Genomic DNA, 13691 nt, shown 5'->3' with positions numbered 1-13691 from the left:
GATATATTCGCAACAAAAAAAAAAAAACATACAATGATACAACAGAGGAGTGTGCCTGTAGACATCCGGTGGAATTTTTACCCAATGGCTGAACTCATAAGATTTTGAAGAACTCTTAACACCTGAGCTTAGAATTTATGGAAAATTTTCCCTGCATCTCGAAAAAATCTACTGGAATGTACAAGAGAAGACACCTGTGTATTTTTTCTGGTTAAGTGTTTTTATAATAAGCTGCATTTTATAATTAGTAGGTGTGATATGTTCTTTTAATCAGTATACTGCAATTTTAGGAGAACGAACTGTCGGTGCTAGGTTTTTGGCATGGAAAGCAAGAATCGGCATAGCTGGGCAAAGCTGAACAGGGAATGTGCTTCTATGCATTGATAGACACAATGCATCAACTGTTCGAGAACTTGGGCCTGGAGCAGCTGCCTGTAAGCTATAGCTAAAAAGTTGCCACGGTCCAGAAGATATAGAAATTTCACATAACTTGAGTAACAAAGCATAGAGGGGAAACATACAGAAAAAGAAGGAACAGGTGGAATGCAACGGACAGATACAGGACTCCAGTAGCGCATTCCTTGCAACATACTACGTATTACAAAAGGAGCACATAGCAAGGAGTACCACATACACATACTAGCAGAATAAGCTTACAGATAGTTCATGGTTGAGGTTAACAAAATGAAAACTAATCTTGCCTAGAGCAATAGCTGCAGCATACTGAGTACCAGTTCTCGTCTCTAGCAAAATGCATAAACCAGCCTCGCAGCAATTTAAGAGCAGTCTAAACTAAACAAAAATAACCGTCCAGGCCTCCGATTAGTCCTTAGCAGTCAGCAGGCTCTGGTAATAGACTTCAGGCTCGAGATTGCCAAAGTTGTTTTCGAAATGGGAGCACAGCCCCGGCCTCTGCATCGAGATCGTTAAACTGCCAACAAGAATGTGAATGCGGCGGTGAAAATATCAAATTGAGTGGCTCAACCGAGTTTGGGACGACGAAGTTGAAGTGGTCGTCGGTAGTAGACAGGCCTCCTCCGGTGAGGGAGGGATTAGTGGAGGCCATGTTATTAAATGCATATTCCAGGCGGTGAGTGCCGCAAGGAGTCTCATACACCAGCATGAACCGGCATCTCTTGGCCCTTCGACCAGCACGACGTACCTTGATAAGAGTGATGACGCGGCCACATGACTCCCGCGTCACCTTCAGGATGACCGGCCCAGAAGGGATGATGTATAGTACGTTGAAGCCGTCAACGAGTGCCAAGTTCGTCCCCGTGGGTTTGGGCCGTGTGGCACTGTTTGGGACAATACAGTGCACGGTGGTCGACGGCCATTTGTGTGTGTATTGGAAGTGCTCCAGAAGCGCCGGCTGGTTGCCGGTGATGAAGACGCAGTCCTCTGCGGGGCAGTGGAACGGGGGGTACTGGCAAACCTGGAGGTGCACGCTCTCGTCATAGCGAGCCAGCATGAAGGAGCAGCCGTATGCCTTGTTGGGGCACGGCACCCTGAGGCTCTCCACAATGTGCTCCGCACCGTAGCACCGCTTGTAGCCACCGGCAAGGGTGCGTCGGCACACATGGCACGTCTCTGCTGCTGCCATCTTCTCCCTGCACTCTGAGCACACCATGTGTCCCACTTCACACTGCAGTTAAGTCCAACTAAATTAGCAAGGAATATGAAATCTGCGTGAACTGTTAGCTAGCTGCGTCTTGGAGTTTCGCATGTGTACCTGGAAGATTGGCGGCTTAAGTGGACACTGGCATACGCCGCAGTCGAATGCGCCGGAGTCCAGAAGCATCACATTCTTGATTGACGATGCCATAACCCCCTGCTACTCCTGCGGCCTGCAGGTATGAAAGGAAGGGGAAGAAGAGTGCTCAATACCTTCGTCGCACTAGTGTATGCAATAATCAAAGAGGAAGAGAGAAAAAAATGAACCGATGGTTAAAAACTAGAAAAAGGATGAAATATTCTGCTAAATCTATGAACATGTAAGGTGTGACATGCCCGTGGAGTACTGGAAACAAGGCACAGCACCCGAACCCTGCTATAGTGTCAAGAAACCAGCTGCGCTGAAGATGAACAACGGGTTACAGGAAACAAAGGCAAAAACATATCTAAAGCTAAATCTAAAGCTGTCACGTGAGAATAAAGCATCTACATCGCAGGAAGAAAGAAAGAAAGAAAGAAAGAAAGAAAGAAAGAAAGAAAGAAAGAATGAACTACAGAACGTTCTCTACATATTAAAGATAAACAAAGAGATCGAAAAGAGCTGAGCACTTACGAGCATAGCAGAAGAAGACGCTTGACGGACAGAAGAGGGGGAGAGAAGTGAAGCCGCGAAGGAGAAAAAACGGACGCCAAGGAGAAGAGAGGCGAAGCAGTGATAAAATTTATGGCATGGGGGCTGGTGACAAGACCTTTACGGCGTTGATCACTTGACCGCTAGCTGCTTAATTGATTGCCACAATGGCACTTCCTCCGTTGTTCTGGGTTTAGTCAAAATCAAAGTTTGTAAATTTTTACTAAATATTGACAAAAATATTAACATCTATAATATAAAATCTATTATATTAGAATCGGCTTAAAGTGTATTTTCATCCAGCTACGCGCAGGTCCATTTAAGAGGAGGCACTCTGCTCGTCCACTCGCACCACCATGTCTACTCGCTTGCTCGTCCCTCTCGTCTCCCCTTCGCTTGATCTCAATGGTGTTCAACGGCGAAGACAACAGCTCCGATGGTGGCAGGCCGAGCTTGACAAGGCCACCGTCCTCGCCGACAACAGCGCCCTCGTGCCGCTGGATACCAGGTCTTGAGTGGATGGAACATCAGTGCCCAGGGGCTGGTGGTGTCGTAGGTGCCAAAAGACGAGCGCCCATAGTTTAAAATAGCGGGTTATTTCATTTAGCCGCGAAATTTTCAGAGGCTAAGAAAGGCTATAGCCAAACTATAGCAGGCTAATCCATTTAGAGTTTTTTTTTTTCAAAACTATGGAAAATTTTAGTCATATCTTACACAAAAAAAGTGGAAAACTATGACTCAAACACGATTCAAGCTACAACTCATTGAACTATTCAAGGCAAACAAGTATTCAACTATTCAACTCACAAGTTTTATGGAATCATATTAAACACAAATTCAGAAATAAGAAATAAAAAGGAGAAGAGAAGAAAAATTCAGAAACCATGAGGTTTAGCGGCTAAATAGAGGCTAATTAGGGGCTAAATAGGCTATAGTTGGCTATTAGTGGTTTTTCTCATTTAGCCTATAAATGGCATAGCCGTAGTGGGAGGTCTTCCAAAAGGCTATAGCTGGCTATTTAAAACTTTGCGAGCGCCTGGCGGATCTCATCGAGCAGTTTCACGCCCTCCTCTACAACGAGGGACTCGCCAACCCCAGCTACGGGCCAGCTGTGGCTGACGATGTTCCTGTAGGAATAGCAGGCCGCCTTCAACCACTACGAGAAGCCTTACCTTCCCGGCCATTACAACCACCGGCAGCGCCGCCATTGGTGGCACGGCCGCACGCTCAACGATGTGCTAACCTTCTATGGCTACGTCCGGACGCCACCACGTCTTGCGCCCCTCATCTTCACCACGCAGTCATCATGGCAGTCTTCTTTGTCGTGCATGCTTTCATCGCCATTGGCCCCATACTCGCAAGGGATGTCCCGTTGTGGCTGCCTGTGCAGCCTGCCACCACCCTTTGGCGGAGACACCACGGCTGGAGCCAGGCACGCTGCCACGCTTTAGCGGAGTTGTGTTCCAATAGCCGAAACCCGAGCCTCCATCGCCTCCGACGGGCCTCATGTTTCTCTGCTGCCCCAAGAAAGAACACCTACCACAGCACCAGAAGAAGGTCAAATAGGAGCCGGAGCCGAGGGAAGAATATCGGCGGGCGCACGCGGCGCTCCGCAGCCCCAACTATCTGGTTCCTGGCTTGCACCTGGCGCTCTGCCAGTCCTTCGACAACACTCCGGCAGCAATTAGGGGCTACAGCGAGGCCTGGTCGGCGTGGGAGAACAGCTGCTCTCAATCGTTTACTCATGGAATGAGTCCGTTGGAAAAATCAATCAATAATCAATCTTTTTTTTCATGTACATTGTTCCTTTTCTGGAGGATCTCTGCCTACTCACTATGTATAATTAGTCGATAAATCAAGAAATGCGTCATTGACCTTGTGGGCGGCGACGATGGCTTCGACTTCAGCGATTTATCCAACTAGATTAGGACTTAGTTTTTAATTTTTACCATTTTTTGTTCAAATTTGTAAGATAGACCTAAAATTTTAAAAATTCGCTGTCGTTATTGAATTATTTGACTTTTAACCAATCCCTAAAAAAACATTGGGAGCGCTGGTGTGGTCAGCCAGTCCCAATACGATATCATCGTGTGCCGATACCCACAACAGCACAGTGCCGGTGCTGTTGCCGGCCACAATTTAGGGTGAGCCGGTGGAGATGCTCTGAAGCTGGTCAAAAACAATAATTAACAAAACTGGCAATCTTCGCTACCCACAGTGGAGGGTGCGGGGGATTTTGACAATGCATCAAACAGCATCTAAAGATTGGGTACACAATAAATCCTCTCAACATGCATCAAGCGAGTAACTGGAATCAATGGTAGGACGGAGAGGAAGAATTACATGGGGAGAAATAAAAAATGGTACCTGCGCCTGGAGGATGGGAAGTGCAGATTCGGATCGAAGAGAAACGTCCGGTGCAAGAATATCGGACCGTGGTCCGTGGATGGGACGGGGCGGTCAAGGGATCGTGGCGAAGGCCGTCGGCGTTTTAGGGTTTGAGAGGAGGAGGCCGGGGTACGACGGCGGAGCAGCACAACAGGGAAGCGAGGCGAGGCGAGGGCAAAGACAAGAAACATGAGGCGACGTGTTGGGAGTTTCGCTGATAATTTTTCTGGTATTGGTGTGCTGTAGGGCCAGCCCATGCCACTAGTCTCCATTCGACCGAAGAAGGGGGCTTGCAGGTCTAAGAGCATCTCCGGTCGCGTCCTCAAACCGTCCCCTAAACCGCGTTGGATTGAGCGTTTGGGAGATGTGTTTCGTTCGTGCCGCGTTTGGGGGGACGTCGCTCCCCAGTCGCGTCCCCCAAACCAAATTTCGCAAATCTTAAACTTAAGCGAGATTCATCCAAACTTGCCATATATTACATAGATTCGAACGAAATTTGACTAAATTTAAACTAAACCTAATCTAGAACCACTTGCGGCGGCCGGAGGCGTCGTAGTACTGCTGGAAGTTGTACATCTCCTCGGTGACGACCTCCTGCTTGACGCGCTCCTCGACGTGCTCGTCGACGGGCTCGTCCTTCACCAAGCCGCTTGGTCCTGCCTCGCCGTCGTCGGTGAGGTCCACCAGCGGCTTGCCGGAGTCGCGGATGGACATGGCGATCGCCGCGTCCAGGTCGCCCCTCCAGGCGTCCTTGTCGTTCATGGACGCCAAGAACGCCGCCCGCAGCCCTGGGCAGTCCTCGGGGTCGTCGCTGCTGGCGATGAGCCGCTGCTGCCGCTCGTACTCCGCCATCAGCGCCGCCTGCGACGCTTCCTCCGGCTCCTCCTTCACCTCCGGCTTCGGGATGAGGAGGGCGCCGCCGCGCCTCCCTTGCTGCCGTCGGCTGCCGCTGCCGCTGCCGCCACGCCTCGTGTTGACGGGCGTCACCGGCTCCTCCTTGACCTCCCGTTTGGGGACGGTATAGGGCGCCGACCGGTACGACGAGGACGGCGTCGATCGCGCCGGTCCCGAGGAAGAAGAGTGTGAGGAGGAGGAGTACGTCGTCCTCCTCGGCTGCCATTGAGGAGACGGCGGTGGCGACGACGGCATCTCCAGCCTTGGAGCGCCGTTGCGGATGCCGCGGATGACGTTGTCGAGGGTGCGCCCCGGAACGCCCCAGAACAGGGCGCGACCGTCCTTGTTCCAGCTGTTGGGGCCGCCGACGAGGTTCTCGGTGCTGTGCATCTCGACGTCGTACTTCGCCTTGAAGTACGTCGTCCACCAGGCGTCGTTGTTGGTGACCGCCCACGTTGGATCCAACCGCTCTGCGGGGGTGAGTTGAGCCCGCCGGGCCTTGATGGCGTCCCTCCATTGATCCGTGTCCGGCTTCGGCGGCGGCGGGATGCCAATGCCGTTCACGGCCATCTTCCAGCCGCCGCTGCTTGGCAGCCGCATGTCCGGCGGGACTGGATACCGGGCGTGGTACAGCGCCCACGCCTGCGCCACGGTGAGGCTGCCGCGGCCAAAGCCGTTCGCCGGGGCGATCTTGCGGGAGGACGAGGTCGACATTTTTTGGAGCGGCGAGGAGAAGATCTGGGAGGGGGGAGGCGGCGGCGACGATAAGGATTGTGATGAGCGGCGAGAACTGCAGGGCGTCTTAAAACAGCGGCGGCAGCGGGTGGTTGCACACAATAACTCCGGCGCGGACGGTCACGCGGCCATGCACGACGAGACACGTCCCTGCGTCGCCTGAGAAAACAGGGACGCTATTAACGTCGCTTGACCAAAGGTAGGCGACGGGGTTTTAGCCTTCCGTGCCGCTGACGGATCGGCCCCGCCACTTCCCGTCTCGCTTTTCGTTGTGTCCGGCGTGCCCGGTGCGTCCCCTGTGGGACGGGGACGGGCTTGGGGCGCCGGACACCGCGCCGGACAAAAATGGGCTTTGGGGGACGCGGCTGGAACGGTTTTTTTGTCCGACGCGCCCCAAATTCCTTTGGGGGACGCTTTGGGGACGTGACAGGAGATGCTCTAAATTGGTCTGGTCTGGGCGTCCACCTTTTTTTTTGTCTGGCCATGCTTTCATAAAATCTAGAAGACGCAATCTGTTACTGCTTGTAAAGTAAAACTTTAAAAAAAATTACAAGGCACAGTACAGGAAGAAATGCAACTTTGGTGCTATGACATGTGCAACTAGATACATGATGGTTTATCTAATTACATACAACTTGCAACTGATGCAAAACTTAGGCTCAGTTACACGATATGAGCAAATTGGGATTCAGTTATGCACGTATTGCGCAGCTCAAAACTATTTTAAAAATAGTTACATAAATCATGTTAACTACCGCTCGACTGATTGATAATTAATTTTATCCTAACTAAGATGATGTCCCTCAAATCTCAAATGCAACTCACGGGTCAGCAGGAATCATGACCCAAATCTAATGCTTTGGATTTCTTTTTCTCTGTTGCAAACCACATGAAAACGGATGGGTTGGGCAAAAAAGTGCGGGATGAGGGGATTCATTTAGGGTTGGGTTTCGCGTCGTCGTCCGTTCGGTTATCATGTGCCGCTAAACTGGTTTGGTGGTCACTATCCATCGTAGTAGAGTCTAAAAATGCAGCACGCTTGCTCACAAAATTGCAGTATACTGATTAAAAGAAGATAGTACGCCCACTAATTTTAAAATGCAGTTCATTATCTCAAGAAATGAAGTATTAGTACATTCCATCAAAAAAGACAAAACACTTGATCCAAGACTATAGAATGTTTTCTAAAAACGAAATACTTGACCAGAAAATGCGCAGGTGTCTTCTCTTGTACATTCCAGTATATCTTTTCGAAACACTGGGAAAAAATACAGAAATTCTAAGCCCAGGTTTTAGAATTCCTCAGAATCCTATGAGTAGAGCCATTCCGCAAAAAAATCACGGGATGCCTACAGACAGACTCTACATAGTACGAAAGAAACAGACTGCAGCTTCAAATGTTCCAAAACAAGATATTTCATTTTACATACACCAGGTATTCAGATCGGGTCCTGTAATGTAGCAGTTTGCAATCCAGACACTGAATGTACCATGAAAAACAAGAATCGTCATAGCTTTTGGCATAGCTTTCGGCTCAGGCTGCAGAGGGAATGTGGTTCTATGCATTGATACATACAATTTATCATTCAGCTGTCCGAGAAGCTGGACTGGAACAAATCCACAGCTGCAGAAAACTATGGGCGCGTTTGGTTGCCTGGGCCGAATTCATGCATGACTCGCGCAGCGAGATGGGCGTCTCTGCTCGTCACGAACGGGCCACGGACCATTTTTGGCCAACGTTTGGTAGGTTGTGCTGCACCGGGCCGAACAGAAGTGCACATTGTTTGGATGCCTGTAGACAGCGTTCCATCTCCACATCACATGTGTTTGGTTTCCATTTTGGGCACCCTAACAATAGCTTCTCCTCACAACATCAAATATGGTGACCTTACCATCATATAACGGCACACAAACAGCTCAAACACGATCATAAGCAGAGCAAACACTTATACACAACGAATAGAGTACTTAACGGTTCCTAATCTAGCGTCAGAGTGGTAAGACACTTGCCTAAACCTGGAGACAGACTACCTAGTCCAAAAGCAGTGTTCAACAGCCTCCTAGAGGTCAGCACAACAGTGAGATATGCATAAAAGAAATGTTTAACAGCCTCCTAGAGGCCAGCACAACTACAGGATCAAACATAAATAGAGGCAGCGATGGAGCAGCAGCACCTTAACGGCGAGGATCAGCATAAGGGTCCTCGCGGTGCCTCTTGCAGCCGAAGATGCTGCAGCAGGATGTCTCCTTCCTGAAGACATCGACCTTGAAGTCGTCGTCCTGAGGGGTGAGGACGATCGTGTCGTCGACCTGGAGCTTAAGCCTTTTGGAGAACTCGGAGACTTGATGAAGCCGACGTGATGTCCCGTCCACTGCAGCTGCACCTTCCACTCGCAACGCTGGCCCAAGTAGAAGCAGACCTTCACCGAGCGGGCCATTGTACTTGAGTGTGTACTTGGTGATCAGGAGCTGCTCCATGTACGGCGGGACGGCGAGGGCACGGAGGTTGTGGCTCTCCACCTGCACGAAGAACGCCGGCAGACGCTGCCTGGCATCGTGGCCCAGGTTAGCAGGACAGCCGGCGTGACTCCTTGGCTTCGTGATCTGCTGGTGCGCTTGCATGAACGCTACGTTGGGGTCACGAAGCTTCACCCGGACGGCCTCGTCCCTTGCGTTCAGTATTGGCCCTTCCGAGAACGCTTCCAGGAAGGGCCAGTTCTGCAGATGCAGTGGAAATGCTAAGAGTTAAGCAATGCACAAATCAGTGGCATGGACAAGCAGAAGCATGGACTTGCATAAGCACAAGCACAAGCTAGCAATGCCAAGCTCAAGCACAATCAAGCAATGTCATTGCCAAGCAGAAGCAATGTCATGGACAAGCAATATCATGGACTTGACATTGTGCCAATGGCAAGCACAAGCACTGTGAAAGCCAATCATGGTGCTTGAGCTTGGCATTGCCAGGTGCTTGAGCAATGTCATGGACAATGGCAATGCCAAGCGCAAGCACTGTGAAGGCAATCGTGGTGCTTCAGCTTGTCATTGCCAGGTGCTTTAGCAATGCCATGGACAATGGCAATGCCAAGCTCAAGCACTGTCATGAACTTGACATTGTCAAGTCCATGATGGTGCTTGAGCTTGGCATGGCAAGCATAAGCACTGTCGATAACATGCATGCACATTGCCATGAATCCTATCTACATTCACATCTACAATGTCATCTAGTCGATGTAAACAAGTGACAAGGAGTTGATTAAAGGTACTTACGATTGGGTGGAGCGATAGCAGCCCAGTCGGAGGAGGAACAGGACGCGCAGAGGCAGCGGTAGGTCCTCGAGGACGCGACACTCCAAATCCGGGAGGAGGCGGAGGAGGAGCCGGAGCGTTGGTCATCTGGGGCGGCGCTGGTGCCGTGGTCAGACAGGGGTACACCCATGATGTTGTCGGCTGCCGACGTGCCCGAGGTCGGCTGAAGCCCGGCGGCGGCGGGACGGGAGACGCGCCATAGGGGGGAGGCGGACGCGGCATGCCCCATGGCATCACCGCGTGCATCGGGGTCGACGCGAACCCTGGCGGGGGCTCTATCTCCCTGCTGGAGCCCGGTACACCGGCCGCCATTGCGGTCGCCCTCGCCGTCGGAAACCCTAGTGGGGATGGGGCAAAAAAAACCATCCCCGACGGATCCGCCGATCGAATCCCGGCGTCTTGAAGAGCCAGGACGGTGACGCTACGGGTTGCGACGCCTGTCGGCCTAGTGATCGCGAATGGCGATGGTCGATTCAACACCGGCACGCGGCCAGCATCGATCTGCGCTACTGATACGTCCAAAACGTATCTACTTTCCCGAACACTTTTGCTATTGTTTTGCCTCTAATTTGTGTATTTTGGATACAACTAACACGGACTAACGATGTTTTCAGCATAATTGCCCTGGTGTCTCGTTTTTGTGCAGAAATTCAACTTCAGGAAAATCCCCGGAATTTATGTCAAAGGGCCTATTTTTCCAGAAGAATCACGGAGCCAGAAGGGCAGACCTGGGGGAGGCCCAGGCCCCCCAGACAACAGGCCGGCGCGGCCTAGAGGGGGGCGCTGCCCTAGCGTGTGGCCCCCTTGGCCAGCCTCTGACACCCTCCTCTGGACTACTTAAGGGTTTCGATCTAAAAACGCGAGACGAGAAGTCGAAGTCACCAGAAACCATCCAGTACGCCGCCACCGTCGCGAAACTCCGTCTCGGGACCAGAAACTCCGTTCTGGCACTCCGCCGGGACGGGGAATTGGAGGAGATCATGTAACATCCCAAGTTTCAATAAAATGAACCAAAGAGAGAATTCAAGAATCCAAAATTTGGAGCCAACAAAAACTTTTTCTCATCATATAGGACTATGCGTATTAGCTCACCTTATTAAGTTAATTGAGTGTGCTTTTGCCATGATGCTTGTTTGTGTGTTACTCTCATCCTAAAACCTTAGCAATGATCACTTGATCACCCTTAGCCAAATAAAATTGAAATAGAAAAGAAATAATAAAAATCAACTTCACACACACATAAGGCTTAGGCCATTCTTACAAATCTTGGTTATAGACCATTTTGGTTTGCACCATTGGGTGTAAATGGTTACTAAACACTTATTAACAACTTTGGAAACCATCAAACACTTTTCAAATCAAATTTGAAGCAAATATGAGCTCACATATGATTATGGTCATATGAGGCAATTTTAGTCTGATGCTCACTTTGAGCCCCTGGCTTTTGAGTTTTCACTTCTACCCTGGACCATTTCTTTACACCTCATCCAAGACAACATCAAGAACTACAACTTTGCCCAAAACCACCACCCCAAAATCTTTACCAATTTCAAATGGGAAGCAAGCAAAGTTGGAACTTTCTCACATATGTAAGATCATATGCAAAATGTGATTTTGCATATCAATTCCATTTTGACCACCACCACCACCAAAATGCTCCATTTATTATTTGATTACAACCCACCAAAAAGAATTTCAAAATTCAAAAATCTTTTTCTTGCGGGCATTCTGTCGAACACCTTGCTGGCAGGGTAAAAATTTGAGCCCATACCTCATTTCTACCTTGGACTTGGTCCAACCTTGCCCTCTCTGCACCCTGGAGCCTCCCTCTCACCTCACCACACCATCACCACCACTTGCACTGGTCAAGGAGAGATCAAATGAATCAAACATTGCCATGCCGTGGCATGGCATGGCCAATTCATGCCATCTCCTCACCTGGTCAAATCCAGCATGCATCACCTTGTCATTCCCCTCCCTCTCACTCACCTGAGCAAGACCCAACACTGCCTCGACGAAAAATCTTACCGCAACGGGTAGAAAACGTCGCGCCCAGGCGCGCCCGAGCACGCCCATGCCGCGCCGAGGCGCGCATGGCGCCAGCCCTGGACGCGCCAGAGCGTCAGCCGCCCCGCGCCCCTGCGTCACCTCCGCCCTCACACTCACCGCCAGTCGACGCACGACGACCGCCTGCAACGCCTGGACATGGCCCCTGGCCCGCGGGAACGCCGCAGACGACGTGAGCATCCACGCCCTTCCGCCATGACCTGCAAGCTTCCATCACGCTCGCCGCCGCTGTAGTGCCTCTTTTTCATCACCGTCACGCGCGTCATCTTCGCCAGAGCACCAGCGACACACTGCGCCCATCACTTGCCCCTTGGCGCCCCTGGAACGACGACACCGTCGACGACCGCTACTCCGCTCCACGGCCACCTCCCCCAACTATAAAAGCAGCACCCCTCCTACTGATCTGAGCACGCCACTTGCTCCCCCTCATCCTCACAGCACTCCTCGCCCCCTCAATTTCACCAGATAGCCACCACACCGCCGCAATTGCTAGCTCGCTGCCGCCGCCAGTAGCCGAAGCTCGCCGGAGAAGGAGGCCGCCCCAGGACGCGCCGCTGCTTCCATCGGCTTCACCATCATCGACAACGTCGCGGCGCACCCCTCCGACGCTCGCCGGAGCTCCGACGACCGCTCCGACCCCCTACTGCCGCCGCGCTCGCCACTGCTTCTCGTCGTCGACGACGACAACCCCTGGCCGTTCGATCATCGCCTGATCCAACGCCTCTCCTTTCCCGTACCGGTTCGGTGAGTAAGTCCCGCTGACGCGTGCCCCCCACGCTGTCAGGCGGCCCGCTGCGCTGGACGCAGTACTGGGCCGGCCCATTTTCCCTTTTCTCGTTTTCCCGCGCGAGCCCACGTTTTGAATTCAATTTTGGAAATTAGAAAAATATCTTAATCTGATGCAAACTTTGAAATTCAATAGTGACAAATCTACTCGGCCAAATTTTGCAAACTTTATATTTTTGGAAACCTTAGGGTTTTATCTACACAATGCCACTGGATAGAACCCTAGATCTATTGTAGAATTAAAGTGGCAAAATAAACAAGGCAGGGACTTTTCTGTCTTATAATAATTCTTAAAAATCAACCATAAATACTTTTTAGCTAATTCCACCTCCAATAATTCACATTTCACTTATACCAATTGTTCTACAAAAATATGCCATGCCTACTTTGAATGATCATGGCTTAGTTGTTTTAAATGCCTTTATGGCTATTTCTAGTCAAAGGTATTGTCCAAAACTATTAAGAAATCTTATGAGGGAATTTTTCTCTCATTTAAATCTTGTCACCACCAATTCCAAATGAAGTGGAGACTCTGGTTATTTAGGTCCCATAGGAATTGTTGGTGATATTAAATCTTTGGTATGCTAGAATTAAATGGTATGAGGTGCTCACCTCATTTAAATCATTTTCTCCAAATGATAAGTGTGAAGAGGTTGACTTGGGTCAACCTAGGTCACATATTATGCATAAGAGAAATTAAATCTTAAAAAGATAATGAGAGGAAATTATTTCTCTGAATAATTCAAAGTAACATTAAGACTAGTATGAGAGGAAATTATTTTTCTTAAATATTAAGAAAAACACATCCACCAACTTAATAGTAATGTGTGATGCTAGTTTAAGTGTGTGAACCATGTTTGTGCATAGTTTAGTAAATTAGTTTGGTGTGATGATTGTGTACTCCGTATTCGTATTTTAGACGCTAGTACCGAGGAGTACCAGGAGGAGGAGGAGGTCTACTTCCAAGAAGAAGAAGACCACTTTGATCAGTTTCCCAACCAAGGCAAGATAACACTCTTGCAAAGTGCAAAGCTCACCATGAGCAAGGCATTACCCCATTTACTTTATGCTTATGATCCTATTTCCCAGTTTTACTTTACAAGTTTTATTTACCTTTGTTTTATCAAAGTACCTTTGATTTATGATTTACTAGGTTAGTATTGAGTTAGTACAAGAGTATCAAACTTAGCCTAGAAGCAAAGCAAATACT

At 49.9% G+C, this 13691-nt stretch overlaps 1 protein-coding gene across 2 annotated transcripts; it reads right to left on the bottom strand.

Annotated features, from left to right (window-relative positions):
* Nucleotides 1-461: 461 nt before the first annotated feature.
* On the bottom strand, nucleotides 462-4866 carry LOC127348656 (E3 ubiquitin-protein ligase SINA-like 8). Of its 2 annotated transcripts, none has more exons than XM_051374608.1 (3): nucleotides 4673-4866; nucleotides 1733-1847; nucleotides 462-1645 (listed from the first exon to the last, which is right to left on the bottom strand). In XM_051374608.1, the coding sequence occupies exons 2-3, from the start codon at nucleotides 1823-1825 to the stop codon at nucleotides 860-862; spliced, it is 879 nt and encodes a 292-aa protein (XP_051230568.1). In that variant the 5' UTR covers nucleotides 1826-1847; nucleotides 4673-4866; the 3' UTR covers nucleotides 462-859. The 2 variants fall into 2 exon arrangements, with proteins under 2 accessions (XP_051230568.1, XP_071683035.1); XM_071826934.1 differs by lacking the exon at nucleotides 4673-4866 and adding an exon at nucleotides 2288-2814.
* Nucleotides 4867-13691: the final 8825 nt, after the last annotated feature.

Source organism: Lolium perenne, chromosome 1 (genome assembly GCF_019359855.2).
Source record: "Lolium perenne isolate Kyuss_39 chromosome 1, Kyuss_2.0, whole genome shotgun sequence".
NCBI classification, from domain to species: Eukaryota; Viridiplantae; Streptophyta; class Magnoliopsida; order Poales; family Poaceae; genus Lolium; species Lolium perenne.
The sequence above is the reverse complement of the archived record's forward strand: the minus strand, read 5'-3'. Positions and strand labels throughout refer to the sequence as shown.

What these genes read in the sequence shown, in the direction of transcription:
- LOC127348656 (XM_051374608.1), bottom strand. Translation starts at nt 1,825, where the DNA reads ATGGCATCGTCAATCAAGAATGTGATGCTTCTGGACTCCGGCGCATTC. An exon ending in TTAAGCCGCCAATCTTCCAG is followed by an intron (nt 1,646 to 1,732) that starts GTACACATGCGA and finishes ACTTAACTGCAG; the next exon opens with TGTGAAGTGGGACACATGGT.